General features: G+C 38.5%; 1 protein-coding gene across 7 annotated transcripts in view; it reads left to right on the forward strand.

The window, feature by feature from the left end:
- The window catches only part of GIT2 (GIT ArfGAP 2), a 460,714-nt gene that overhangs the window by 341,972 nt on the left and 91,349 nt on the right, over window positions 1-27,393 (forward strand). For all 7 annotated transcript variants that reach the window (XM_053702096.1, XM_053702097.1, XM_053702103.1 and 4 more), the window contains one exon: window positions 20,674-20,756. In XM_053702096.1, the coding sequence (XP_053558071.1) occupies window positions 20,674-20,756 (83 nt within the window). The remainder of the gene's footprint in view (window positions 1-20,673; window positions 20,757-27,393) is intronic.

The following is a 27,393-nucleotide window of genomic DNA, read 5'->3' on the forward strand; positions in this document are numbered from 1 at the left end:
TGAATCAGTTTGGTGTCCCTGTTCTGTTGTGATAATACTGCTCCAATTCCAGAATTGGAAGCATCTACTTCCAATATGAATGCTTGATTGTAGTCTGGTAAAGTTAAAACTGGTGCTGAGGTGAAAAGCTCTTTTAGCTTAGTAAAAGCTTCTTGGGACTCTTTTGTCCAACAGAATTTATGATTGCTACTAGTTAGTTGAGATAGTGGTTTTACAACTGAGGAAAACCCTTTGATAAATTTCCTGTAAAAATTTGCAAACCCCAGAAACCTCTGGAGTGAGCGTGTGGTAGTGGGTTTTGGCCATTCTATAATAGCCTGAATCTTTTGTTGATCCATCTCAATCTTGTTGGGTTTTAGAATATAACCCAGGAATTTTATTTCTGATGTATGAAAGATACATTTTTCTAACTTAGCGTATAACTTATTTTGTCTAAGTCTAGTTAAAACCCAACGAACGTGTTTCTCATGTTCAGCCATATTTTTTGAATATATTAAGATATCATCCAAATAGATTATGACGCAAACATCTGTGAGATCGTGGAATATCTCATTTATGAAATGCTGGAAGGTTGCCGGAGCATTGCATAATCCGAAAGGCATAACGTTATATTGGAACAATCCGTATCTGGTGCGGAAAGCAGTCTTCCACTCATCACCCTTCTTGATACGGATTAGATTATAAGCTCCTTTTAAATCCAGTTTTGAAAATACAGTGGCCCCAGTAAGTCTTTCTAGTAACTCAGGGATTAAAGGGAGTGGATATCGGTTCTTTACTGTGATCTTATTTAGAGCTCTGTAGTCGATAATTGGACGTAAAGTTCCATCTTTGTTTTTTACAAAGAATATCCCAGCCGCTGCTGGAGAGGTTGAATGAGTAATGAAACCCTTTCTCAGATTATCATCCAAGTAGGTACGTAAATGTTGGAGCTCATTTTGGTTCATTGGATAAATTTTGCCATGAGGTATTTGTGATCCTGGAATAATGTCAATGGGGCAGTCAAATGCTCTATGTGGAGGCAAATTTTCAGCTTCTTTCAAATCGAATACGTCTGCCAGATCCTGATATACACATGGAATACCCTGCTCCATAGTAGCTATAGAACAGTGAGGATAACAAGTCTTAGTACAATAGATTGAGTTTAGGTTTACTGTGTTTTGTGTCCAATCTATTTCAGGATTATGAATAACTAACCATGTATAACCTAGGATGACTGAGTGCTGTGCTATAGGTATAATATCAAAAGTTACATATTCAGTGTGTGCCTTGGATGTGGTTATTAAAAGTGGTATGGTGTGATGAGTGATTGGTCCATTCTGAATGAATGTACCATCAATTAACTTCACAAAAACTGGGTTTGTTTTGCACACAGTGGGTATTTTATTCTTTTTTACATAATCAGTGTCAATATAATTTCCAGTCGCCCCAGAATCTATTAGTCCTTCAGTCTGTAGGTTGTCTTGATCCCACTGTAAGGAAAGGGGAATAGTTAGATGTTGTGTCTTAGAGGTGTTATATATTTGTTTTATAGATTCTGTCTTACCCTTTCTTTGTTTTGATAGTAATGGACATTCACTAACAGAGTGCTCCTTATGTGCACAATATAAACAGAGATTTGCCAATCTTCGTCTTATCTTTTCTACTGAGGTAAGTGGACCCCTTATAGTTCCTATTTCCATAGGTATAGGGTTAGATAAAGTCTTTTCTTGTGATGTAAGTGAGGGATAAGTGCGTCTAGAAAGTGTCTCATAAACTGATTTTTCTACCTTGCGCTCTCTTAGACGTCTGTCCAGAGTAATGCAGACTTTTATGAGAGCTGATAATGTCTCAGGCATTTCTATTCGTGAGAGCTCATCTTTTAAGCTCTCAGATAATCCCAGCCTGAACTGATTTCTGAGGCTGACCTCATTCCATTTGGAGTCTGAAGCCCACATCTGAAAGTCAGTGATAAACTCTTCTACGGTTCTTTTGCCCTGTTTAAGAGCTCGCAGTTTGGTCTCTGCGTTAATCTGTGTGTTAGTGTCCTCATATAGGATAGACATAGCAGAGAAAAAATCCTGCAATGAATCCATTACAGGATCGTTTGTTTCATACAGCCTATTGGCCCATGTTCTAGGTTCCCCTAGTAAGTAAGATATAGTAGTGCAAACTTTTATTCTCTCACTATGGTAAGTCCTAGGTCTCAAAGTAAATAACAAATTGCATGCATTTTTGAAATCTCTGAAAACTGATCGTTTACCAGAAAAAGGAGTAGGAGGCTGAATTTGAGGTTCAGGAGTAGCCTGCTCCTTAGGGGTTAAACATTCCTTTAGTAAGGCTTTTAAAGCTGTATTCTCTGCTTGCACCTCTGTTAAGCCACGTGCAAGGTAATCCAACTTTTGATGTATGTTAGAGAATTCATTCTGAATCTCTTGTGGTTCCATGGCTTAAAGAGTAGACAAACAGATATTTGGGCCTGTTAATACTGTAATACTCCTGACCAATATAAAATTGGTTTTGTTGCTCTTGTGTTTTAAGTCTCAGCAAAATGGTTATATTTACTAAGATCATAAACTGTGAGCTAATTAGTAACAAATACAGTAATGAATGACACTGGAAAAGAAACAACGTGTGTTTATTATAACACAGGTTTCCTATGAGCAGTGTTAGAATAGCTGTCTCAAGTTTCGGCTTAATGACTTGGTTAGAGGTATAATGTTCAGCAGGAATAATCACTTCAACAAGTTGTAACAGGTGTTTCAATAGTATCGCAAACAAACTTCACACACTCTCACTGGAATAAAATATTTACAAGTCCCACACATTCATTCACATCCTTTTGGAAGCATATATGAATAACTGGTTGTTCAGTCACAGGTTTGTACGAATAGTGCTTACGAGTTCTTAGAGGATTTATCGGCATATAATCTTACCACTTCAGTCTCTAAGTAAGCGATCACAGTACCTTTGTCTTGGGAGGAATATACCTGATGAGAAAAGATCCGGAGGTTTGTTTGTCCCACAGCGTGTGGAGAAGTGAGAAGCCGGTGAGAGTGTGACTTACTTCCGGTTGCGGTAACGATGATCCGATACACAGCTGATGCTGGAATCTTACACAGAGCTAAATATTGCGGCTGCAAAAAATACTGAATAGCTGAATGTGATAAAGGTTTGAATTGAATAAACCTCTAGGAGTATAACCTAGTAAAGGTTATAACAAGCTGAATAATTCTAAGGTTAAATAAACAGAGACCTGGTCTTTAGAACTATGAATATAAAGCTAAACTCTTAACAGAGCAGGCTTAAACAAAGTACATCAATTAACAGGCAGTTTGAATATGGCAATGTGAGCTTTAAATAGGGTTTGGCTGTTGGTAGGAGGGATCAGTCCTTAAAGGTATATTACACTGCTGCAACTACAATTCATGTGACAAGCTACCACAAACCTTATGTCTCTACACCCTTAACCTATAGACTGTAAGCTTTTTGGATCAGGGCCCTCCTCCTTCTGTACTAACTGTTTTTGTTTAGTCTGTTATGTATTTGTATCTCACCACAAATCTTTATCATTGTATTCCCTACTTTTGTACCTAGCACTAGGGAATTCTGCAGTGCTATACAAATAAATGATGATGAACTAACATTGTTACATTTATTACAACACCTATTTTTGTGCACAACAAATCCTCTATAATTAGCATTCATTATGTGCTCTTCACTTTGAATTTGACTTTATAAGGTTAACTATTCCTTAAAGGGACACTTCAAAATAAACTTATGATTGAGATAGAGCATGCCGTTTTAAGACACTTTCCAATTTACTTCCATTATCAAATATTGCACAGTCTTTTAATAATCACACTTTCTGTAGAACAAGATCCTACGGAACATGTGCACAAGCTCACAGGGTATACTAGTTTGTGATTGGCTGATGTCTGTCACATGATACAGGGGGCCGGAAAAAGGGAGAAAAAATAAATTTGTATGAAAAAAACTACTGCTTATTTGAAATTCAGAGTAGGTGTTAAATCATTGTCTTTTTATTATGCACTTGTTAACTATGCATTTCTACTGCACTGAGTGGTCCTTTTAAATTTGAATGACTTACAAAAGCTCTTCTGCAAGAAGAAACAATGCATTTTCTAATGTTATTTACCTTTCAAATGATGTAAGAAAAACAAAGATAAATGATCATTAAATAGAATTGCAATAACACTTCAAAATTTCCTTTTAATTTGCCGGCATGTTGTATTATGTGACAGCCATCAGCCAATCATAGATTTATATATACACACTGTGAGCTATTGCACATGCTCAGTAGGAGCTGGTTATTCCTAAAGTGTGCGTAAAAAAAATACTTTAGCAATTTTGATAATGAAAATAAATTGGAAAGTATCTTTAAAAGGGCAAACTCTGTCTGAATCATGTAAGTTTAATTTTGACTTTAGTCTCCCTTAATTATGAACGTTTATATAATCAAATAGCATTTAAACATACTTACCTTACTCGTCTGTCACTTCTGTTATAGAATTAGAGTGCTAAAACCAGTTGGATGCTGTAACACTAACTTCTATGGAGAGAATAGGCTAGCATTCTGCCTTCTCAACCTCTGCTGAAGTTTCAGCTCTTTCAGGATCTGCCAGGCCTGGCACTTGAGAAGAGACTTAGAAAAGGCTGCATGGATGTTCACCTATTCTCTATAGAAGTTAGCGTTACAGCCACTGGAATTATGGAGATGTTTCTTATGGGGCTGGATTTGTGTCACTTTAAATACTCTAGCTGTAGCTCTATGCACAAGAAAGTAGTGATCTACAGGCAGAAAACCTGTCATGTAGCTTCATCAGGACATTGAGGTGGTGATGAAGCCTCAAAATGGTTATATATGTGGCAGTTACTACTATTATCATTGGTTACTAGGCATGAGCAGAGTTTCATTATTTGGCTTTTGCTTATTAAACTAATACTGAATATGGGCACAAGAGAAGCTTTCAGCTGTTTTCTGCTCTGGATTTATTAGTGTAATAGTGCAACACACAAGTATTATTATCAGGTATTTGTAGAGTGCTAACAGATTCCGCAGTGCTATAAACATAGGCGGTATACAAGATAACATTTATAGGGATCAAATGGGTAGAGGGCCCTGCCGAGAGTTGCACTCTTGTAGTCGGCTCTTATGAAGGCGATCTACAAACAGCTGGGCTCATAGGCTTACATTCTAAGGGGTTCAAGGAGAAAGCAATGGCGTTTAGTGCAGGTTATATGCATGCCTGAATAGTAGAGTCTTTAGGGAGCACTTGAAGCTGTTAAAACTAGGGGAGAGTCTTGTGGAGCGAGGCAGGAAGTTCCACAAGATGGGAGCCAGTCTGGAGAAGTCCTGTAAACTGGAATGTGACGAAGTAACAAGAGAGGAGGAGAGTAGAAGATTGTGAGCAGAGCGAAGGGGACAAGAGGGAGAGTATCTGGAGACAAGGTCTGAAATGTAGGGGGTAGCAGTGCAGTTGAGGGCTTTGTATGTCAGTGAGGATTTTGTGTTTAGTCCTGGAGGCAAGAGGAATCCAGTGAAGGGATTGGCAGAGAGGTGCAGCAGATGAAGAGCAACGTTTAAGGAAGATGAGCCTGGCAGAGGTAGGCGGCAACTAGGTAGACCAGAGAGAATGGAGTTGCAATAGTCGAGACGGAAAGGATGAGAAAGTGGATTCAAATCTAAGTTGTGTCTTGTGTAAGGAAATGTCTAATTTTAGAGATGTTTTTTAAGGTGGAAGTGGCAGACTTTAGCCAAGGACTGAATGTGAGGAGTGAAAGAAAGGTCTGAGTCAAGTTTGACTCCAAGTCATCGGGCATGCGGAGTAGGGGTAATGATGGAATTATCAACAGTTATAAAAAATTGGGGGTGGAGATTTTGGATGAAGGGGGAAAAATAAGGAGTTTAGTTTTGGAGAGATTTAGCTTAAGGTAGCGAGAGGACATCCAAGATGAGATATGAGAAAGACAGTTAGTGACACTGGTTAGTAAGAAAGGAGGTAGGTCTGGTGCAGAGAGGTAGATTTGGGTGTCATCGGCATACAGATGGTATTAAAACCCGTGGGACTTTATTAAGGAACCTAATGATGACGTGTAGATTGAAAAGAAAAGGGGAACGAGGACAGAGCCTTGAGGTACCCCAACAGAAAGTTGTAATGGTGCAGAAGATGCTCCAGAGAAGGCTACGGTAAGATAGGAAGAGAACCACGAGAGAGCTGTGTCGTAGATGCCAAAGGATTGGAGGGTTTGGAGCAAAGGAGGGTGGTTGGCAGTATCAAAGGCTGCAAGGAGGATAAGCAGAGAGAAGTGGCCTTTGGATTTTGCTGTACGTAGGTCGTTGGTAACCTTGACAATTGCTTTCTCTGTGGAGTAATGGGGACTAAATCCAGATTGCAGTGGGTCAAGAAGAGAGTTTAGTTTAAGGAAATGGGATAGACGTGCATATACTAGCTTTTCAAGGAGCTTTGAGGCAAGAGGGAGTAGGGAATAGGGAGGTAGTTGGATGGGGAAGTTGGATTGAGAGAAGGTTTTTTGAGGATAGGTGTGACCAGTGCATGTTTTAGAGATGAGGGAAATATACCAGTGCTGAGGGAGAGGTTGAAAATGTGTGTGAGTATAGGGGTAAGGGTAGAAGAGAGAGAGGGGAGTAGCTGTGAGGGTATGGGGTCGAGGGGACAGGTAGTGAGGTGGGAGGACAGTATAAGGGCAGAAACTTCTTCCTCGGTAATAGGGGCGAAAGAGCTAAATTTATGGCTATTTGGGTTTTGGATGATTGTGAGCTTTTGAGGGGGAGTTTGGTAGTATGTTGGGAGCTGATTTTATTTCTGATGGAGTCAATTTTGTTATTGAAGTGGCTTGCAAAATCTTGAGCTTAGAGAGAAGTTGTATAAGGAGGTGGGGGTGGGCGGAGAAGAGTATTGAATGTGGAAAACAGAAGTTTTGGGTTGGAGGAAAGAGTAGAGATGAGAGTAGAGAAGTATTGTTGCTTATAAAGATTAAGGGCAGAATAGTAGGAGTCAAGATGAACTTGTAGTGAAGAAAGTCAGCTGAACTCTGAGATTTTCTCCATTGTCGCTCAGCAGTACGGGCACACCTGCATAGGTACCGTGTCAGAGGAGTATGCCAGGGCTGAGGATGAGTGTGGTTTCTGAGCTATGGTATCTGCATATTCAACATTTGTTTAGTAAACAAATGCCAAGTAACAAAGTTCTGCCAATGTCTATTGGTTACAATGCAAATTAGTTGTTCTGCCTTAGCTCTATGAAACTACTTAAAAGGATATTAAACCCAGTTTTTTTATTTAATGATTCAGATAGAACATGCAATTTTAAGCAACTTTCTAATTTACTCCTACTATCAATTTTCTTTGTTCTTTTGCTATCTTTATTTAAACAGCAGAAATTTAAAGCTTAGGAGCCAGCCCATTTCAGGTTCAGCACGGTGGATAGCGCTTGCTTATTGGTGACTACATTTAGCAAACCAATAAGCAAGCATAACCCAGCTTCTCAACCAAAAATGGTCCGGCTCTTAAGCTTTACATCCCTGTTTTTTAAATAAAGATAGCAAGAGAACGAAGAACATTTAATAATAAGAGAAATTAGAAAGTTGTTTAAAATTGCATGCTCTATCTGTATCAAAGTGTCCCTTTAATGCAGTCAACCAGTAGAGGCAGTATCCTGACAATTCACTCTTAATATAATATAGCCATTACTTATCTTAGAATTCTCTTACTTGAAACTATTTTGGCTTGTGTTAAGCCCTTCTACCTTTCACATACAATGCACCATATCTGCACATCTAGTGCATTATAGTGCTCAGTACAGCTCTAGGCTTCGGCTAGTTTCACACGGCTCTAGTATCCCTACACAGAGCATCACCAAAGGTTCCGTATTCCAGCTGGCTTCCTTTCTTATAATGAGAGCTTGGGAGAAGGACATCAGGGAAACGCTTCTTGCACATTGCAGCAACTCCTTTCCTTTCTTTTTTACATGCAGTGTCAACAACACAACTCAAAGAATGATTGCATATTATACTGAGGCTTTATTTCTGGTTGTATATTAACCCAATGGTTTGGTATTCTCTCCTGCTTCGTGCACTGTCACTCAGAATGTGAGGCTAGGGGTTAATTGTACGTATAAAATGCCAAATGAGTTAGTACTTCTGTAATGACTACATTCATGTTCTCGAATAGCCCCTACATCATATCTTTGGAAAGAAGTAAAGGTTGTGCATTTGGTTTCAGACATTCTATTTTTGCAAATACATGACACTCCATTTAAGTGAACCTCTGGGATTTCTAAAGTGTTTTGCTGTTAAATAAGAAAGTCATTGTTTAGGTACACGTTTGTATTACACACGAATGGGAGCTTTAAAAGGAGCTCCACTCACAATCTAGCCCTAAATAATTAGTAATTTTCTTTTAATTACATTTTTTTAAATAATAAGGAAAATAAAATGTGAAAAGTATCAATAAAGAGAGTAATCACAACACAATAAATTATTCTATACAATTTCACTAAAATGTACATTTAATTTAATTGTAAATAATATTAGGAAATAGCCTAAATCTGTGTTTGTTTTTTTCTTTTTCAGCCGTGGTCTTTATATTGCCTTTATTGCATTAGGTTTTATTAATCCTTACCAATTCCTATGTATGATTTGACAAAACTAAACCAAATATTAACTATTTTTAAGGATTCACCTTTAAAATGATGAGAATAAATACACTTCACCAATTTATTTTATTGTTTTACTATATATTAAAAAAAATGTAACCATTTTAGTGATTTATTTTCTGTAAAGTATATGAATGCTGCAGTTAAACATGTTAAAATAAATATATTTTTGATTGGGAAAAGTTGAAGCCATCAGAATGGGTAACTAATACTTTGTCTTTTTGTCAGAACAAAGAAACATTTCTTTCATGTAATTGGCAAGAGTCCATGAGCTAGTGACATATGGGATATACAATCCTACCAGGAGGGGCAAAGTTTCCCAAACCTCAAAATGCCTATAAATACACCCCTCACCACACCCACAATTCAGTTTTACAAACTTTGCCTCCTATGGAGGTGGTGAAGTAAGTTTGTGCTAAGATTTCTACGTTGATATGCGCTTCTCAGCATTGTTGAAGCCCGATTCCTCTCAGAGTACAGCGAATGTCAGAGGGACGTGAAGGGAGTATCACTTATTGAGTACGATGATTTCCCGAACGGGGGTCTATTTCATAGGTTCTCTGTTATTGGTCGTAGAGATTCATCTCCTACCTCCCTTTTCAGATCGACGATATACTCTCAATTTACCATTACCTCTACTGATAACTGTTTCAATACTGGTTTGGCTATCTGCTATATGTGGATAGGTGTCTTTTGGTAAGTATGTTTTTTATTACTTAAGACACCTCAGCTATGGTTTGGCACTTTATGCATTTATATAAAGTTCTAAATATATGTATTGTACTTATAGTTGCCATGAGTCAGGTTCATGTATTTCCTTCTGCAGACTCAGTTTCATATTTGGGGAATATAAACATTTTTTAAGAATTTTTTTTTCTTACCTGGGGTTTAGTCTTTTTTTCAATTGACTACTTCTTGCAAATTGGGGCGGTATTAGGCCCGCGGGTGCGCCAAATGCTAAACTTTTATTGCGTCATTCTTGGCGCGAGAATTTTTTTGGCGCCAAAAACACATCTATGACGCAACTTCGTCATTTCTGGCATCATTTCCGGCGTCATAGTTGACGCGGAAGCCTTACACACGGTTGCGTCATTAGTGACGCGAGTGTGTAATTTCCGGTTATTATTGGCGCCAAAAAAGTTTTCAGTTACGTTGTGCGTCATACTTGGCGCCAAACTTTTTAATTATTTTAATACTCCATTGATGTTTGCCTCTTGCCTTTTTCTCTATCAGAGGGCTATGCTATTTGCATTTTTTCCCATTCCTGAAACTGTTGTATAAGGAAATTGATCATTTTGCTTTATATGTTGTTTTTTCTTTTACATTTTGCAAGATGTCACAATCTGATCCTGCATCAGACGTTTCTGCTGGAACATTGCTGCCTGACATCGGTTCTACCAAAGCTAAGTGCATTTGTTGTAAGATTGAGGAAATTATTTCGCTGAATGTCATTTGTAATAGTTGTCATGATAAACTTTTACATGCAGATAGTGTGTCCATCAGTAATAGTACATTGGCAGTTGCAGTTCCTTGTACTTCTAATGTACATGATATACCTATGAATTTTAAAGAATTTGTTTCTGATTCTATCCAGAAGGTTTTGTCTGCATTTCCACCTTCTAATAAACGTAAAAGGTCTTTTAAAACTTCTCATTCAGTTGATGAAATTTCAAATGACCAACAACATAATAATTTATCCTCTCCTGATGAGGATCTATCTGATACAGAAGAAACTTCCTCAGACATTGACACTGACAAATCTACTTATTTATTTAAAATAGAGTATATGCGTTCTTTAATAAAAGAAGTGTTAATTACTTTGGATATTGAGGTAACCAGTCCTCTTGACGTTCAGTCTAATAAACGTTTAAATGCTGTTTTTAAACCTCCTGTGGTTTCTCCAGGTTTTTCCTATTCCTTAGGCTATTTCTGATATAATTTCTAAGGAATGGAATAAGCCAGGTACTTCTTTTATTCCTTCTTCAAGGTTTAAAAAATTGTATCCTTTACCAGCAAATTCTATAGAGTTTTGGGAAAAAATCCCCAAAGTTGATGGGGCTATTTCTACTCTTGCTAAACGTACCACTATTCCTATGGAAGATAGTACTTCCTTTAAGGATCCTTTAGATAGGAAGCTTGAATCTTATCTAAGGAAGGTCTATTTATATTCAGGTCATCTTCTCAGACCTGCAATTTCTTTGGCTGATGTTGCGGCTGCATCAACTTTCTGGTTGGAGAATTTAGCGCAACAAGAATTGGATTCTGACATATCTAGCATTATTCGCTTACTGCAATATGCTAATCATTTTATTTGTGATGCCATATTTTGATATCAAAATTGATGTTAGATCCATGCCTTTAGCTATATTAGCTAGAAGAGCTTTGTGGCTTAAATCTTGGAATGCTGATATGACATATAAATCTAGATTACTATCTCTTTCTTTCCAAGGTAATAATTTATTTGGTTCTCAGTTGGATTCTATTATTTCAACTGTCACTGGGGGAAAGGGAGTTTTTCTGCCTCAGGATAAAAAACCTAAGGGTAAAGCTAAGGCTTCTAACCGTTTTCGTTCCTTTCGTCAAAATAAGGAACAAAAACTAAATCCTTCCCCCAAGGAATCTGTTTCCAATTGGAAGCCTTCCTCAAATTGGAATAAATCCAAGCCATTTAAGAAACCAAAGTCAGCCCCTAAGTCCGCATGAAGGTGCGGCCCTCATTCCAGCTCAGCTGGTAGGGGGCAGATTAAGGTTATTCAAGGATATTTGGATAAATTCTGTCCAAAATCAATGGATTCAGAGCATTGTCTCTCAAGGGTATTGAATAGGATTCAGAGTAAGACCTCCTGTGAGAAGATTTTTTTTCTCACGTATCCCAGCAAATCCAGTAAAAGCTCAGGCTTTCCTGAGGTGTGTTTCAGACCTGGAGTCTTCAGGGGTAATCATGCCAGTTCCTTTTCAGGTACAAGGTTTGGGGTTTTATTCAAATCTATTCATTGTCCCAAAGAAGGAAAATTTTGAATCGTTATGTAAGAGTACCAAATTTCAAGATGGTGACTATAAGGACTATTCTGCCTTTTGTTAAGCAAGGACATTATATGTCCACAATAGACTGGCAGGATGCATACCTTCATATTCCGATTCATCCAGAACATTATCAGTTTCTGAGATTCTCTTTTCTAGACAAGCATTACCAATTTGTTGCTCTTCCATTTGGCCTAGCAACAGCTCCAAGAATCTTTTCAAAGGTTCTAGGTGCCCTACTCTCTGTAATCAGAGAACAGGGTATGCAGTGTTTCCTTATTTGGACGATATCTTGGTACTAGCTCAGTCTTTACATTCAGCAGAATCTCACACAAATCAACTAGTGTTGTTTCTTCGGAAACATGGTTGGAGGATCAATTTACCAAAAAGTTTCTTGATTCCTCAGACAAGGGTCACCTTTTTAGGCTTCCAGATAGATTCAGTGTCCATGACTCTGTCTCTAACAGACAAGAGATGTTTAAAATTGGTTGCAGCCTGCCGGCACCTTCAGTCTCAGTCATTCCCTTCAGTCGCTATGTGCATGGAAGTTTTAGGTCTCATGACTGCAGCATCGGACGCAATCCCCTTTGCTCGTTTTCACATGAGACCTCTACAGCTTTGTATGGTGAACCAATGGTGCAGGGATTATACGAAGATATCACAATTAATATCCTTAAATCTCAATGTACGACACTCTCTGACGTGGTGGATAGATCACCATCGTTTAGTTCAAGGGGCTTCTTTTGTTCGGCCAACCTGGACTGTGATCACAACAGAAGAGAGTCTTTCAGGTTGGGGAGCTGTTTGGGGATCTCTGACAGCACAAGGGGTTTGGAAATCTCAAGAGGCGAGATTACCAATAAATATTTTACAACTCCGTGCAATTCTCAGAGCTCTTCAGTTTTGGCCTCTGTTAAAGAGAGAACCGTTCATTTGTTTTCAGACAGACAATATCACAGCAGTGGCATATGTCAATCATCAGGGTGGGACTCACAGTCCCCAAGCTATGAAAGAAGTATCTCTGATACTTGCTTGGGCGGAATCCAGCTCCTGTCTAATCTCTGCGGTGCATATCCCAGGTGTAGACAATTGGGAGGCGGATTATCTCAGCCGTCAGACTTTACATCCAGGGGAGTGGTCTCTCCATACAGATGTGTTTTCTTAGATTGTTCAGATGTGGGGTCTTCCAGAGATAGATCTCATGGCCTCTCATCTAAACAAGAAACTTCCCAGATACCTGTCCAGGTCCAGGGATGTTCAGGCGGAAGCAGTGGATGCGCTCACACTTCCTTGGTGTTATCATCCTGCTTACATTTTCCCGCCTCTAGTTCTCCTTCCAAGAGTGATCTCCAAAATCATCATGGAACAATCGTTTGTGTTGCTGGTGGCTCCAGCATGGCCACACAGGTTTTGGTATGCGGATCTGGTTCGGATGTCCAGTTGCCAGCCTTGGCCACTTCCATTAAGGCCGGACCTACTGTCTCAAGGTCCGTTTTTCCATCAGGATCTCAAATCATTAAATTTGAAGGTATGGAAATTGAAAGCTTAGTACCAAGTCATAGAGGTTTCTCTGACTCGGTGATTAATACTGTGTTACAAGCTCGTAAATCTGTCTCTAGAAAGATTTATTATAGAGTTTGGAAGACTTATATTTCATGGTGTTCTTCTCATAAATTCTCTTGGCATTCTTTTAGAATTCCTAGAATTTTACAGTTTCTTCAGGATGGTTTGGATAAGGGTTTGTCTGCAAGTTCCTTGACGGGACAAATCTCTGCTCTTTCTGTTTTATTTCACAGAAAGATTGCTATGCTTCCAGATATTCACTGTTTTGTACAGGCTTTAGTTCGTATTAAGCCTGTCATTAAATCAATTTCTCCTCCTTGGAGTCTTAATTTGGTTCTGAAGGCTTTACAGGCTCCTCCATTTGAGCCTATGCATTCTTTGGACATTAAACTTCTTTCTTGGAAAGTGTTGTTCCTTTTGGCTATCTCTTCTGCTAGAAGAGTTTCTGAGCTATCTGCTCTTTCTTGTGAGCCTCCTTTTCTGATTTTTCATCAGGATAAGGCAGTTTTGCGCACTTCTTTTCAATTTTTAACCTAAGGTTGTGAATTCTAACAACATTAATAGAGAAATTATTGTCCCTGCCTTGTGTCCTAATCCTAAGAATTCTTTGGAAAGATCCTTACATTCTTTGAATGTGGTAAGAGCTTTGAAATACTATGTGGAAGCTACTAAAGATTTCAGAAAGATTTCCAGTCTATTTGTTTTATTTTCTGGTCCTAGGAAAGGTCAGAAGGCTTCTGCTATTTCCTTGGCTTCTTGGTTGAAACTTTTGATTCATCAAGCTTATTTGGAGTCGGGTCAGGCCCCGCCTCAGAGAATTACAGCTCATTCTACTAGATCAGTCTCCACTTCGTGGGCCTTTAAGAATGAAGCTTCAGTTGATCAGATTTGCAAAGTGCAAACTTGGTCCTCTTTGCATACATTTATTAATTCTACCTTTTTGATGTATTTGCTTTTTCAGAAGCAGTTTTTGGTAGAAAAATTCTTCAGGCAGCTGTTTCAGTTTGATTCTTCTGCTTTTGATTTAAGCTTTTTTCTTTCATTTATGAGAATAAACTTATTTTTTTGGGTTGTGGATTAATTTTTTCAGCGGAAAATGGCTGTTTTTATTTTTATCCCTCCCTCTCTAGTGACTCTTGCGTGGAGTTCCACATCTTGGGTATTGCTTTCCCATACGTCACTAGCTCATGGACTCTTGCCAATTACATGAAAGAAAACATAATTTATGTAAGAACTTACCTGATATTCATTTCTTTCATATTGGCAAGAGTCCATGAGGCCCACCCTTTTTATGGTGGTTATGATTTTTTGTATAAAGCACAATTATTTCCAAATTTCTTTTGTTGATGCTTTCTACTCCTTTCTTTATCACCCCACTGCTTGGCTATTCGTTAAACTGAATTGTGGGTGTGGTGAGGGGTGTATTTATAAGCATTTTGAGGTTTGGTAAACTTTGCCCCTCCTGGTAGGATTGTATATCCCATACGTCACTAGCTCATGGACACTTGCCAATAAGAAAGAAATTAATTTATCAGGTAAGTTCTTACATAAATTATGTTTTTCAGTATCTTGTTCCTTTAATTGGGGCCTTTTTGAACGGTGGAATGATATTGTAAAATTTATTTTCTTAAATGTAATTAGCAAGAGTCCATGAGCTAGTGACGTATGGGATACACATTCCTACCAGGAGGGGCAAAGTTTCCCAAACCTCAAAATGCCTATAAATACACCCCTCACCACACCCACAAATCAGTTTTACAAACTTTGCCTCCTATGGAGGTGGTGAAGTAAGTTTGTGCTAGATTCTACGTTGATATGCGCTCCGCAGCAGGTTGGAGCCCGGTTTTCCTCTCAGCGTGCAGTGAATGTCAGAGGGATGTGAGGAGAGTATTGCCTATTTGAATTCAATGATCTCCTTCTACGGGGTCTATTTCATAGGTTCTCTGTTATCGGTCGTAGAGATTCATCTCTTACCTCCCTTTTCAGATCGACGATATACTCTTATATATACCATTACCTCTACTGATTCTCGTTTCAGTACTGGTTTGGCTTTCTACTACATGTAGATGAGTGTCCTGGGGTAAGTATGTCTTATTTTCTGTGACACTCTAAGCTATGGTTGGGCACTTTTATATAAAGTTCTAAATATATGTATTCAAACATTTATTTGCCTTGACTCAGGATGTTCAACGTTCCTTATTTCAGACAGTCAGTTTCATATTTGGGATAATGCATATGAATCAATCAATTTTTTTCTTACCTTAAAATTCAGCTTTTTTTCCTGTGGGCTGTTAGGCTCGCGGGGGCTGAAAATGCTTCATTTTATTGCGTCGTTGTTGGCGCGGACTTTTTTGGCGCAAAAAAATTTGCGTCATTTTTTACGTTTTTTGCGCCAAAAGTGTCGGCGTTCCGGATGTGGCGTCATTTTTGGCGCTAAAAAATATGGGCGTAACTATTGTCTCCACATTATTTAAGTCTCATTATTTATTGCTTCTGGTTGCTAGAAGCTTGTTCACTGGCATTTTTCCCCATTCCTGAAACTGTCATTTAAGGAATTTGATCAATTTTGCTTTATATGTTGTTTTTTCTATTACATATTGCAAGATGTCCCAGATTGACACTGAGTCAGAAGATACTTCTGGAAAAACGCTGCCTGGTGCTGGATCTACCAAAGTTAAGTGTATCTGTTGTAAACTTGTGGTATCTGTTCCTCCAGCTGTTGTTTGTAATGAATGTCATGACAAACTTGTTAATGCAGATAATATTTCCTTTAGTAATGTTACATTACCTGTTGCGGTTCCGTCAACATCTAATACTCACAGTGTTCCTGTTAACATAAGAGATTTTGTTTCTAAATCCATTAAGAAGGCTATGTCTGTTATTCCCCCTTCTAGTAAACGTAAAAGGTCTTTTAAAACTTCTCATTTTTCAGATGAATTTTTAAATGAACATCATCATTCTGATTCTGATAGTGGTTCCTCTGGTTCAGAGGATTCTGTCTCAGAGGTTGATGCTGATAAATCTTCATATTTGTTCAAAATGGAATTTATTCGTTCTTTACTTAAAGAGGTCTTAATTGCATTAGAAATAGAGGATTCTGGTCCTCTTGATACTAAATCTAAACGTTTAAATAAGGTTTTTAAATCTCCTGTAGTTATTCCAGAAGTTTTTCCTGTCCCTGATGCTATTTCTGAAGTAATCTCCAGGGAATGGAATAATTTGGGTAATTCATTTACTCCTTCTAAACATTTTAAGCAATTATATCCTGTGCCATCTGACAGATTAGAATTTTGGGACAAAATCCCTAAAGTTGATGGGGCTATCTCTACTCTTGCTAAACTTACTACTATTCCTACGGCAGATAGTACTTCCTTTAAGGATTCTTTAGATAGGAAGATTGAATCCTTTCTAAGAAAAGCTTACTTATGTTCAGGTAATCTTCTTAGACCTGCTATATCTTTAGCGGATGTTGCTGCAGCTTCAACTTTTTGGTTAGAAGCTTTAGCGCAACAAGTAACAGATCATAATTCTCATAGCATTATTAATCTTCTTCAACATGCTAATAATCGTTTTCGTTCCTTTCGTCACAATAAGGAACAAAAGCCTGATCCTTCACCCTCAGGAGCGGTATCAGTTTGGAAACCATCTCCAGTCTGGAATAAATCCAAGCCTTTTAGAAATCCAAAGCCAGCTCCCAAGTCCACATGAAGGTGCGGCCCTCATTCCAGCCCAGCTGGTAGGGGGCAGATTACGATTTTTCAAAGAAATTTGGATCAATTCAATTCACAATCTTTGGATTCAAAACATTGTTTCAGAAGGGTACAGAATTGGCTTCAAAATAAGGCCTCCTGCAAAGAGATTTTTTCTTTCCCGTGTCCCAGTAAATCCAGCGAAGGCTCAAGCATTTCTGAAATGTGTTTCAGATCTAGAGTTGGCTGGAGTAATTATGCCAGTTCCAGTTCTGGAACAGGGGCTGGGGTTTTATTCAAATCTCTTCATTGTACCAAAGAAGGAGAATTCCTTCAGACCAGTTCTGGATCTTAAAATATTGAATCGTTATGTAAGGATACCAACATTCAAAATGGTAACTATAAGGACTATCCTGCCTTTTGTTCAGCAAGGGCATTATATGTCCACAATAGATTTACAGGATGCATATCTGCATATTCCGATTCATCCAGATCACTATCAGTTTCTGAGATTCTCTTTCCTAGACAAGCATTACCAGTTTGTGGCTCTGCCGTTTGGCCTAGCAACAACTCCAAGAATTTTTACAAAGGTTCTCGGTGCCCTTCTGTCTGTAATCAGAGAACAGGGTATTGTGGTATTTCCTTATTTGGACGATATCTTGGTACTTGCTCAGTCTTCACATTTAGCAGAATCTCATACGAATCGACTTGTGTTGTTTCTTCAAGATCATGGTTGGAGGATCAATTTACCGAAAAGTTCATTGATTCCTCAAACAAGGGTAACCTTTTTAGGTTTCCAGATAGATTCAGTGTCCATGACTCTGTCTCTGACAGACAAGAGACGTCTAAAATTGATCTCAGCTTGTCGAAACCTTCAATCACAATCATTCCCTTCGGTAGCCTTATGCCAGGAAATTCTAGGTCTTATGACTGCTGCATCGGACGCGATCCCCTTTGCTCGTTTTCACATGCGACCTCTTCAGCTCTTTATGCTGAACCAGTGGTGCAGGGATTACACAAAGATATCTCAATTAATATCTTTAAAACCGATTGTACGACACTCTCTGACGTGGTGGACAGATCACCATCGTTTAGTTCAGGGGGCTTCTTTTGTTCTTCCGACCTGGACTGTAATTTCAACAGATGCAAGTCTGACAGGTTGGGGAGCTGTTTGGGGGTCTCTGACAGCACAAGGGGTTTGGGAATCTCAGGAGGTGAGATTACCAATCAATATTTTGGAACTCCGTGCAATTTTCAGAGCTCTTCAGTCATGGCCTCTTCTTAAGAGAGAATCGTTCATTTGTTTTCAGACAGACAATGTCACAACTGTGGCATACATCAATCATCAAGGAGGGACTCACAGTCCTCTAGCTATGAAAGAAGTATCTCGAATACTGGTATGGGCGGAATCCAGCTCCTGTCTAGTTTCTGCGGTTCATATCCAAGGTATAGACAATTGGGAAGCGGATTATCTCAGTCGCCAAACGTTACATCCGGGCGAATGGTCTCTTCACCCAGAGGTTTTTCTTCAGATTGTTCAAATGTGGGGACTTCCAGAAATAGATCTGATGGCTTCCCATCTAAACAAGAAACTTCCCAGGTATCTGTCCAGATCCAGGGATCCTCAAGCTGAAGCAGTGGATGCATTGTCACTTCCTTGGAAGTATCATCCTGCCTATATCTTTCCGCCTCTAGTTCTTCTTCCAAGAGTAATCTCCAAGATTCTGAAGGAATGCTCGTTTGTTCTGCTGGTGGCTCCAGCATGGCCTCACAGGTTTTGGTATGCGGATCTTGTCCGGATGGCCTCTTGCCAACCATGGACTCTTCCGTTAAGACCAGACCTTCTGTCGCAAGGTCCTTTTTTTCCATCAGGATCTCTAATCCTTAAATTTAAAGGTATGGAGATTGAACGCTTGATTCTTAGTCAAAGAGGTTTCTCTGACTCTGTGATTAATACTATGTTACAGGCTCGTAAATCTGTATCTAGGAAGATATATTATAGAGTCTGGAAGACTTACATTTCTTGGTGTCTTTCTCATCACTTTTCCTGGCATTCTTTTAGAATACCGAGAATTTTACAGTTTCTTCAGGATGGTTTGGATAAAGGTTTGTCTGCAAGTTCCTTGAAAGGACAAATCTCTGCTCTTTCTGTTCTTTTTCATAGAAATATTGCTAATCTTCCTGATATTCATTGTTTTGTACAAGCTTTGGTTCGTATAAAACCTGTCATTCAGTCAATTTCTCCTCCTTGGAGTTTGAATTTGGTTCTGGGGGCTCTTCAAGCTCCTCCGTTTGAACCTATGCATTCATTAGACATTAAATTACTTTCTTGGAAAGTTTTGTTTCTTTTGGCCATCTCTTCTGCTAGAAGAGTTTCTGAATTATCTGCTCTTTCTTGTGAGTCTCCTTTTCTGATTTTTCATCAGGATAAGGCGGTGTTGCGAACTTCTTTTAAATTTTTACCTAAGGTTGTGAATTCTAACAACACTAGTAGAGAAATTGTGGTTCCTTCATTATGTCCTGATCCTAAGAATTCTAAGGAGAGATCATTGCCTTCTTTGGATGTAGTTAGAGCTTTGAAATATTATGTTGAAACTACTAAGAATTTCTGAAAGACTTCTAGTCTATTTGTTATCTTTTCCGGTTCTAGGAAAGGTCAGAAGGCCTCTGCCATTTCTTTGGCATCTTGGTTGAAATCTTTAATTCATCATGCATATGTCGAGTCGGGTAAAACTCCGCCTCAAAGGATTACAGCTGATTCTACTAGGTCAGTTTCTACTTCCTGGGCGTTTAGGAATGAAGCTTCGGTTGATCAGATTTGCAAAGCAGCAACTTGGTCTTCTTTGCATACTTTTACTAAATTCTACCATTTTGATGTGTTTTCTTCTTCTGAAGCTGTTTTTGGTAGAAAAGTACTTCAGGCAGCTGTTTCAGTTTGAATCTTCTGCTTATAATTTCAGTTTTTTTCATTTAATCTTTATTTTGGGTGTGGATTATTTTTCAGCGGAATTGGCTGTCTTTATTTTATCCCTCCCTCTCTAGTGACTCTTGCGTGGAAGATCCACATCTTGGGTAGTCATTATCCCATACGTCACTAGCTCATGGACTCTTGCTAATTACATGAAAGAAAACATAATTTATGTAAGAACTTACCTGATAAATTCATTTCTTTCATATTAGCAAGAGTCCATGAGGCCCACCCTTTTTTGTGGTGGTTTTGATTTTTTTGTATAAAGCACAATTATTCCAATTCCTTATTTTTTATGCTTTCGCACTTTTTTTTCTTATCACCCCACTTCTTGGCTATACGTTAAACTGATTTGTGGGTGTGGTGAGGGGTGTATTTATAGGCATTTTGAGGTTTGGGAAACTTTGCCCCTCCTGGTAGGAATGTATATCCCATACGTCACTAGCTCATGGACTCTTGCTAATATGAAAGAAATGAATTTATCAGGTAAGTTCTTACATAAATTATGTTTTTTTACCTTGGTAACCTCATGTTTTGTTAGGGTAGTGATGTATTGTAATATAACCATCATACGTGTGCTATACTTTATGGATTATACAGATTAGATGCAAGACGAGATGAAGGTTTCCATTTTGCAGCAAACTGCTTCAAGATCATCTTACTGTGGCATTTGATTTGTGATCTTGATCATGCTGTACACATTTGTTAAATTTTGGGACATAAACTTTATGCAACTATAATTCTTTGCTCACTTTAGGGTTCAAAAATAGAAAAACAAAACAGTGGCTCAGAAGGTGACTATGATAACACCATTCATGATACGGAGCTTGATGAAAGCAGGTATGTTTGGCAATATACTCCTACTTTAGCATCCATATTAATGTATTTATTTTCCTTTTAACTTATGTATACAACTTTGTAAAATTATATATAATACACGTGTTCACAACCATGTTCTGTATATTTCCCCAGTTAACATGCATATTCTTTTTTAGCTCAGCTGCATTTTCTTCCCATGTTCCACTCACCTTCTCACTAAATAGGTTTGGAAACTTTTTCTCTAGATTTTAAATGTTTAGAATATAGAACAGCCTTTTTGAGGTCTCTGAGTGGAGGTTGGGGGGACATATGACACATTTTGAACGATCCTGGTTGTCCATTACTGATGTATAAAATACTCCTTTCCTATTGCAGATGACAAATTACCCTAGATAATATTCAGTAATGACACCTCTCTTGAGGGGAATAGACAGGAACTGACCTCCCTAATATAATTGTATGTGTTTCCCCTTACTGCCCTCCCCACTCTTAGTCATGTCTGTAGTAGAGTATGCAGGACTAAGGTCATTCTTTCCCCTCCATACCTAAGGAGATTTCATAGCTGAAGAGGTTTTAGATCTGGGTATGAGGGCAGCCTTGTGTTTTTAGTAACTGTTTCTAAAATCAGATGGTTTCTTTTTTTTTTCTTTTTACAGTAGTGTCCTTTTAATGAAGATGGCCTGGTTGATTAAACAGCTATGGTTATAGCAGCTAGATCTTCCTGTTCTAGTTATCATGCATAGAAAAGGTCCATTATTTTTTTATCTGGAATAATTATATTGCAAATTAAGTTAAGCCTTCTTTTAGAATCCCTGCAAGTCCTGAGTTCTATCAATTTTTAAGATCAAATTCTCCACTAAACTATTGTAGAGCTTACAAGTCTATGATCATAATACAGTCTTATTAAGGGTTAGCTCATTTCTGTCTTAATATTTATTTCTAAGAAATGTACCCATGGTACCTGAGTCTCTGCTAGAAGCACCTCTTGTAACAATTATCCAAAGCTCCTTTACAATTTATTATTTCTTTTTAAATTAGGTTTTTAAATCTTGCATACAAAAGTATAAAAATAGACAAAGAAGATTACAATACAGTAGAAAAACATAATGAACTACACAGTCCAGTACAAGAATAATAAAGGTCTTAAAGGGGAAGGCTACACCAACATTTTTTGTTTAAAAAGATAGATAAACCATTTATTACACATTCCCCAGTTTTGTATAACCAACACGGTTGTATTAATACACGTTTTACCTCTGTGATTACCTTGTAACTAAGCCTCTGCAGACTGCCCCTAATCTCAGTCCTTTTGACAGACATGCATTTTAGCCAATCAGTGCTGATTTATAAATAACTACGAGAGTGAGCACAATGTTATCTCTGACACACATGAACTAGCAGAGTCTAACTGTGAAAAACTAAATTCACGGAGATCAGTAGCGGCCTTCAAGGGCTTAGAAATTAGCATATGAACAAAGAATACCAAGAGAACAAAGCAAATTTGATGCTAAAAGTAAATTCGAATGTTGTTTAAAATTGCATGCCCTTGAATCATGCAAGTGAATTTTTACTTGTCTGTCCCTTTAAGACATTTTGTTCCACAAAATTAAAGCATAAGCAACAAACATAACTGACAACATTAGTATAGAATGCCTGTCCACAAGGAAACCTTCTTAAAAGAACACAGGAGGCCACTATTGGACCTCAAATGTTTAACCTCTTAGTGGCAACAGCACTTTTAAATTTTCTGACCGTTTGGGACCAGGGCTATTTATACATTTCTACAGTGTTTGTGTTAAGCTGTAATTTTCCTCTTACTCATTTACCCACACATATTATATTCAGTTTTTCTCGCCATTAAATTGACTTTCTAAAAATACCATTATTTCTTTCATGTAATTAGCAAGAGTCCATGAGCTAGTGACGTATGGGATATACATTCCTACCAGAAGGGGCAAAGTTTCCCGAGCCTCAAAATGCCTATAAATACACCCCTCACCACACCCACAATTCAGTTTTTACAAACTTTGCCTCCCGTGGAGGTGGTGAAGTAAGTTTGTGCTTAAGATTCTTCATTGATATGCGCTTCGCAACAGGTTGAAGCCCGGTTTTCCTCTCAGAGTGCAGTGAATATCAGAGGGATGTGAAGAGAGTATTACCTATTTGAATACAATGGTCTACCTCTAGGGGATCTATTTCATAGGTTCTCTGTTATCGGTCGTAGAGATTTCTTCTCATACCTCCCTTTTCAGATCGACGATATACTCTTATATACCATTACCTCTACTGATTCTCATTTCAGTACTGGTTTGGCTATCTGCTATATGTAGAGAAGTGTCCTGGGGTAAGTATGTCTTATTTTTTGTGACACTCTACGCTATGGTTGGGCACTTTATATGTAAAGTTCTAAATATATATGTATATAAACTTATATTTGCCTTGATTCAGGATAATCAGTATTCCTTTTCAATACAGACTGTCAGTTTCATTATTGGGATAATGCATTTAGTTATTTTTTTCTTACCTTGAAAAATTTCATTTGGCTATTTTTTCCTGCATGCTGTTAGGCTCGCGGGGGCAGAAAATGTTTCTTTTTATTACGTCATTTTTGGCGCGTACTTTTTTGGCGCTAAATATTTTGTCATTTCCGGCGACGCAATTACTCCGGAAGTTGTATTCTGTTACGCATGCGTATTCAGACATTTTTTTGCGCCAAAAAAATGTGGGCGTCTTTTTTTACTCACATTATTTTAACATTTCTCTTTCATTGCTTCTGGTTTCTAGAAGCTTATTATTTTGCATTCTTTCCCATTCCTGAAACTGTAATTTAAGGAATTTGATAATTTTGCTTTATATGTTGTTTTTTCTATTACATATTGCAAGATGTCTCTTCCTGACCCTGGATCAAAATCCTCTAATGGACAGACGCTGCCCGATGCTGGTTCTACCAAAGTTAAGTGCATATGTTGTAAACTTGTGGTAACTGTTCCTCCAGCTGTAGTTTGTGAAAGCTGTCATGATAAACTTTCCAATGCAGATTGTGTTTCCATTAGTAATAATCCTTTACCTGTTGTTGTTCCTTCAACATCTATTGTTCAGGATGTTCCTGTTAATGTTAAAGAATTTGTTTCTAAGTCTGTTATTCCTCCTTCCAGTAAACGTAAAGGGTCTTTCAAAACTTCTCATTTTTCAGATGAATTTTTAGGTGACCGCCATCATTCTGACTTATCTGTTTCTGATGAGGTTTTTTCCGGTTCAGAAAATTCTACTACAGATATTGATACTGATAAATCTTCATATTTATTTAAGATGGAGTTTATTCGTTCATTACTTAAAGAAGTTTTGATTGCTTTAGATATGGAGGAGTCCAGTCCTCTTGATACTAAAACTGCTAAACGTTTAAGGTTTATAAACCTCATGTGTTAATTCCGGAAGTTTTTCCAGTTCCTGATGCTATCTCAGATGTGATTGCTAGGGAATGGGATAGTCTGGGTACTTCATTTACTCCTTCTCCAAGGTTTAAGAAATTGTACCCTGTGCAATCTGATAGATTGGAGTTTTGGGATAAAATCCCTAAAGTCGATGGGGCTATCTCTACTCTAGCCAAACGTACTGCTATTCCTACGGCAGATAGCACTTCGTTTAAAGATCCTTTAGATAGGAAAATTGAATCTTTTTTGAGAAAAGCTTATTTATGTTCAGGTAATCTACTTAGACCTGCTATCTCTTTGGCTGATGTTGCTGCAGCTTCCACTTTCTGGTTGGAAGCTTTAGCGCAACAAGTGACAGATCATAATACATATAGCATTGTTAAACTTCTTCAACACGCTAATAACTTTGTCTGTGATGCCATCTTTGATATCATTAGAGTTGATGTCCGGTATATGTCTTTAGCTATTTTAGCTAGACGAGCTTTATGGCTTAAATCCTGGAATGTAGATATGACATCTCAGTCAACTTTGCTTTCTCTCTCTTTCCAAGGTAATAAGTTGTTTGGTTCTCAGTTGGATTCTATAATTTCAACTGTTACTGGAGGAGAGGGTGCCTTTTTGCCTCAGGGCAAAAAATCTAAAGGTAATTACAGGGCTGCTAATCGTTTTCGTTCCTTTCGTCAGAATAAGGAGCAGAAGCCCGATCCTTCCCCTAAAGGAACAGTTTCCGGTTGGAAACCTAATCCAGTCTGGAATAAATCCAAGCCTTCCAGAAAGTCAAAACCAGCCCCTAAATCCGCATGAAGGTGCGGTCCTCATTCCAGCACAGCTGGTAGGGGGCAGGTTACGATTTTTCAAAGATGTTTGGATCAATTCGGCTCACAATCTTTGGATTCAGAACATTGTTTCGCAAGGGTACAGAATAGGTTTCAAAGTAAGGCCGCCTGTGAGAAGATTCTTTCTCTCACGCATTCCAGTCAATCCAGTGAAGGCTCAGGCGTTTCTGAAATGTGTTTCAGACCTAGAGTTAGCTGGGGTAATTATACCAGTTCCTGTTCTGGAACAGGGTCTGGGGTTTTATTCAAATCTATTCATCGTACCAAAGAAAGAGAATTCTTTCAGACCGGTTCTGGATCTAAAAATATTGAATCGTTATGTAAGGATTCCAACATTCAAAATGGTGACTATAAGAACTATTCTGCCTTTTGTTCAGCAAGGGCATTATTTGTCTACAATAGACTTACAGGATGCATACCTGCATATTCTAATTCATCCAGATCACTTTCAGTTTCTGAGATTCTCTTTTCTAGACAAACATTACCAGTTTATTGCTCTTCCATTTGGTCTAGCAACAGCACCAAGGATCTTTTCGAAGGTTCTCGGTGCCCTTCTCTCTGTAATCAGAGAACAGGGTATTGCGGTATTTCCTTATTTGGACAATATCTTGGTACTTGCACAGTCTTCACATTCTGCAGAATCTCATACGAATCAACTTGTGTTGTTTCTTCAAAGACATGGTAGGAGGATCAATTTACCAAAGAGTTCTTTGATTCCTCAGACAAGAGTAACCTTTTTAGGTTTCCAAATAGATTCAGTGTCCATGACTTTGTCTCTGACAGAAAAGAGACGTCTGAAATTGGTTTCAGCCTGTCGAAACCTACAGTCTCGATTGTTCCCTTCGGTAGCATTATGCATGGAGATTTTAGGTCTCATGACTGCTGCATCGGACGCGATCCCTTTTGCTCGTTTTCACACTAGGCCACTCCAGTTTTGTATGCTGAACCTGTGGTGCAGGGATTATACGAGGATATCACAAATAATATCCTTAAATCCCAATGTTCGATCATCTCTAACTTGGTGGATGGATCACCATCGTTTAATTCAAGGGGCCTCTTTCGTTCGTCCAATCTGGACTGTGATCTCAACAGATGCGAGTCTATCAGGTTGGGGAGCTGTATGGGGATCTCTGACAGCGCAAGGGGTTTGGGAATCTCAGGAGGCGAGATTACCAATCAACATTTTGGAACGATTTTCAGAGCTCTTCAGTTTTGGCCTCTTCTGAAGAGAGAATCGTTTGTTTTCAAACAGACAATGTCACGACCGTGGCATATGTCAATCATCAAGGGGGGACTCACAGTCCTCAAGCTATGAAAGAAGTATCTCGGATACTTGTATGGGCGGAATCCAGCTCCTGTCTAATTTCTGCGGTTCATATCCCAGGTGTAGACAATTGGGAAGCGGATTACCTCAGTCGCCAGACGTTACATCCGGGCGAATGGTCTCTTCATCCAGAGGTTTTTCTTCAGATTGTTCGACTCTGGGGTCTTCCAGAAATAGATCTGATGGCCTCTCATTTGAACAAGAAACTTCTCAGGTATCTGTCCAGATCCCGGGATCCTCAGGCGGAAGCAGTGGATGCGTTGTCAATTCCTTGGAATTATCATCCTGCTTATATCTTTCTGCCTCTAGTTCTTCTTCCAAAAGTGATCTCCAAAATTCTATTGGAGCGTTCATTTGTACTGCTGGTGGCTCCAGCATGGCCACACAGGTTTTGGTTTGCGGATCTCGTTCGGATGGCCAGTTGCCAACCTTAGACACTTCCATTAAGACCAGACCTTCTATCTCAAGGCCCATTTTTCCATCAGGATCTCAAATCATTAAATTTGAAGGTATGGAGATTGAACGCTTGATCCTCAGTCATAGAGGTTTCTCTGACTCAGTGATTAACACTATGTTACAGGCTCGTAAATCCGTCTCTAGAAAGATTTATTATCGAGTTTGGAAGACTTACATCTCTTGGTGTTCTTCTCATAAATTCTCCTGGCATTCTTTCAGAATTCCTAGAATTTTACAATTCCTTCAGGATGGTTTAGATAAAGGTTTGTCTGCAAGTTCTTTGAAAGGACAAATCTCTGCTCTTTCTGTTCTTTTTCGCAGAAAGATTGCTAATCTTCCTGATATTCGTTGTTTTGTACAGGCTTTGGTTCGTATCTCTCCTCCTTGGAGTCTTAATTTGGTTTTGAAGGCTTTGCAGGCTCCTCCGTTTGAGCCTATGCATTCTCTGGACATTAAATTACTTTCCTGGAAAGTATTGTTCCTTTTGGCTATCTCTTCTGCTAGAAGAGTTTCTGAGTTATCTGCTCTTTCTTGTGAATCTCATTTTCTGATTTTTCATCAGGATAAGGCGGTGTTACGGACTTCTTTTCAATTTTTACCTAAGGTTGTGA

This window comes from Bombina bombina, chromosome 2, assembly GCF_027579735.1.
Source record: "Bombina bombina isolate aBomBom1 chromosome 2, aBomBom1.pri, whole genome shotgun sequence".
Taxonomy (NCBI): Eukaryota; Metazoa; Chordata; class Amphibia; order Anura; family Bombinatoridae; genus Bombina; species Bombina bombina.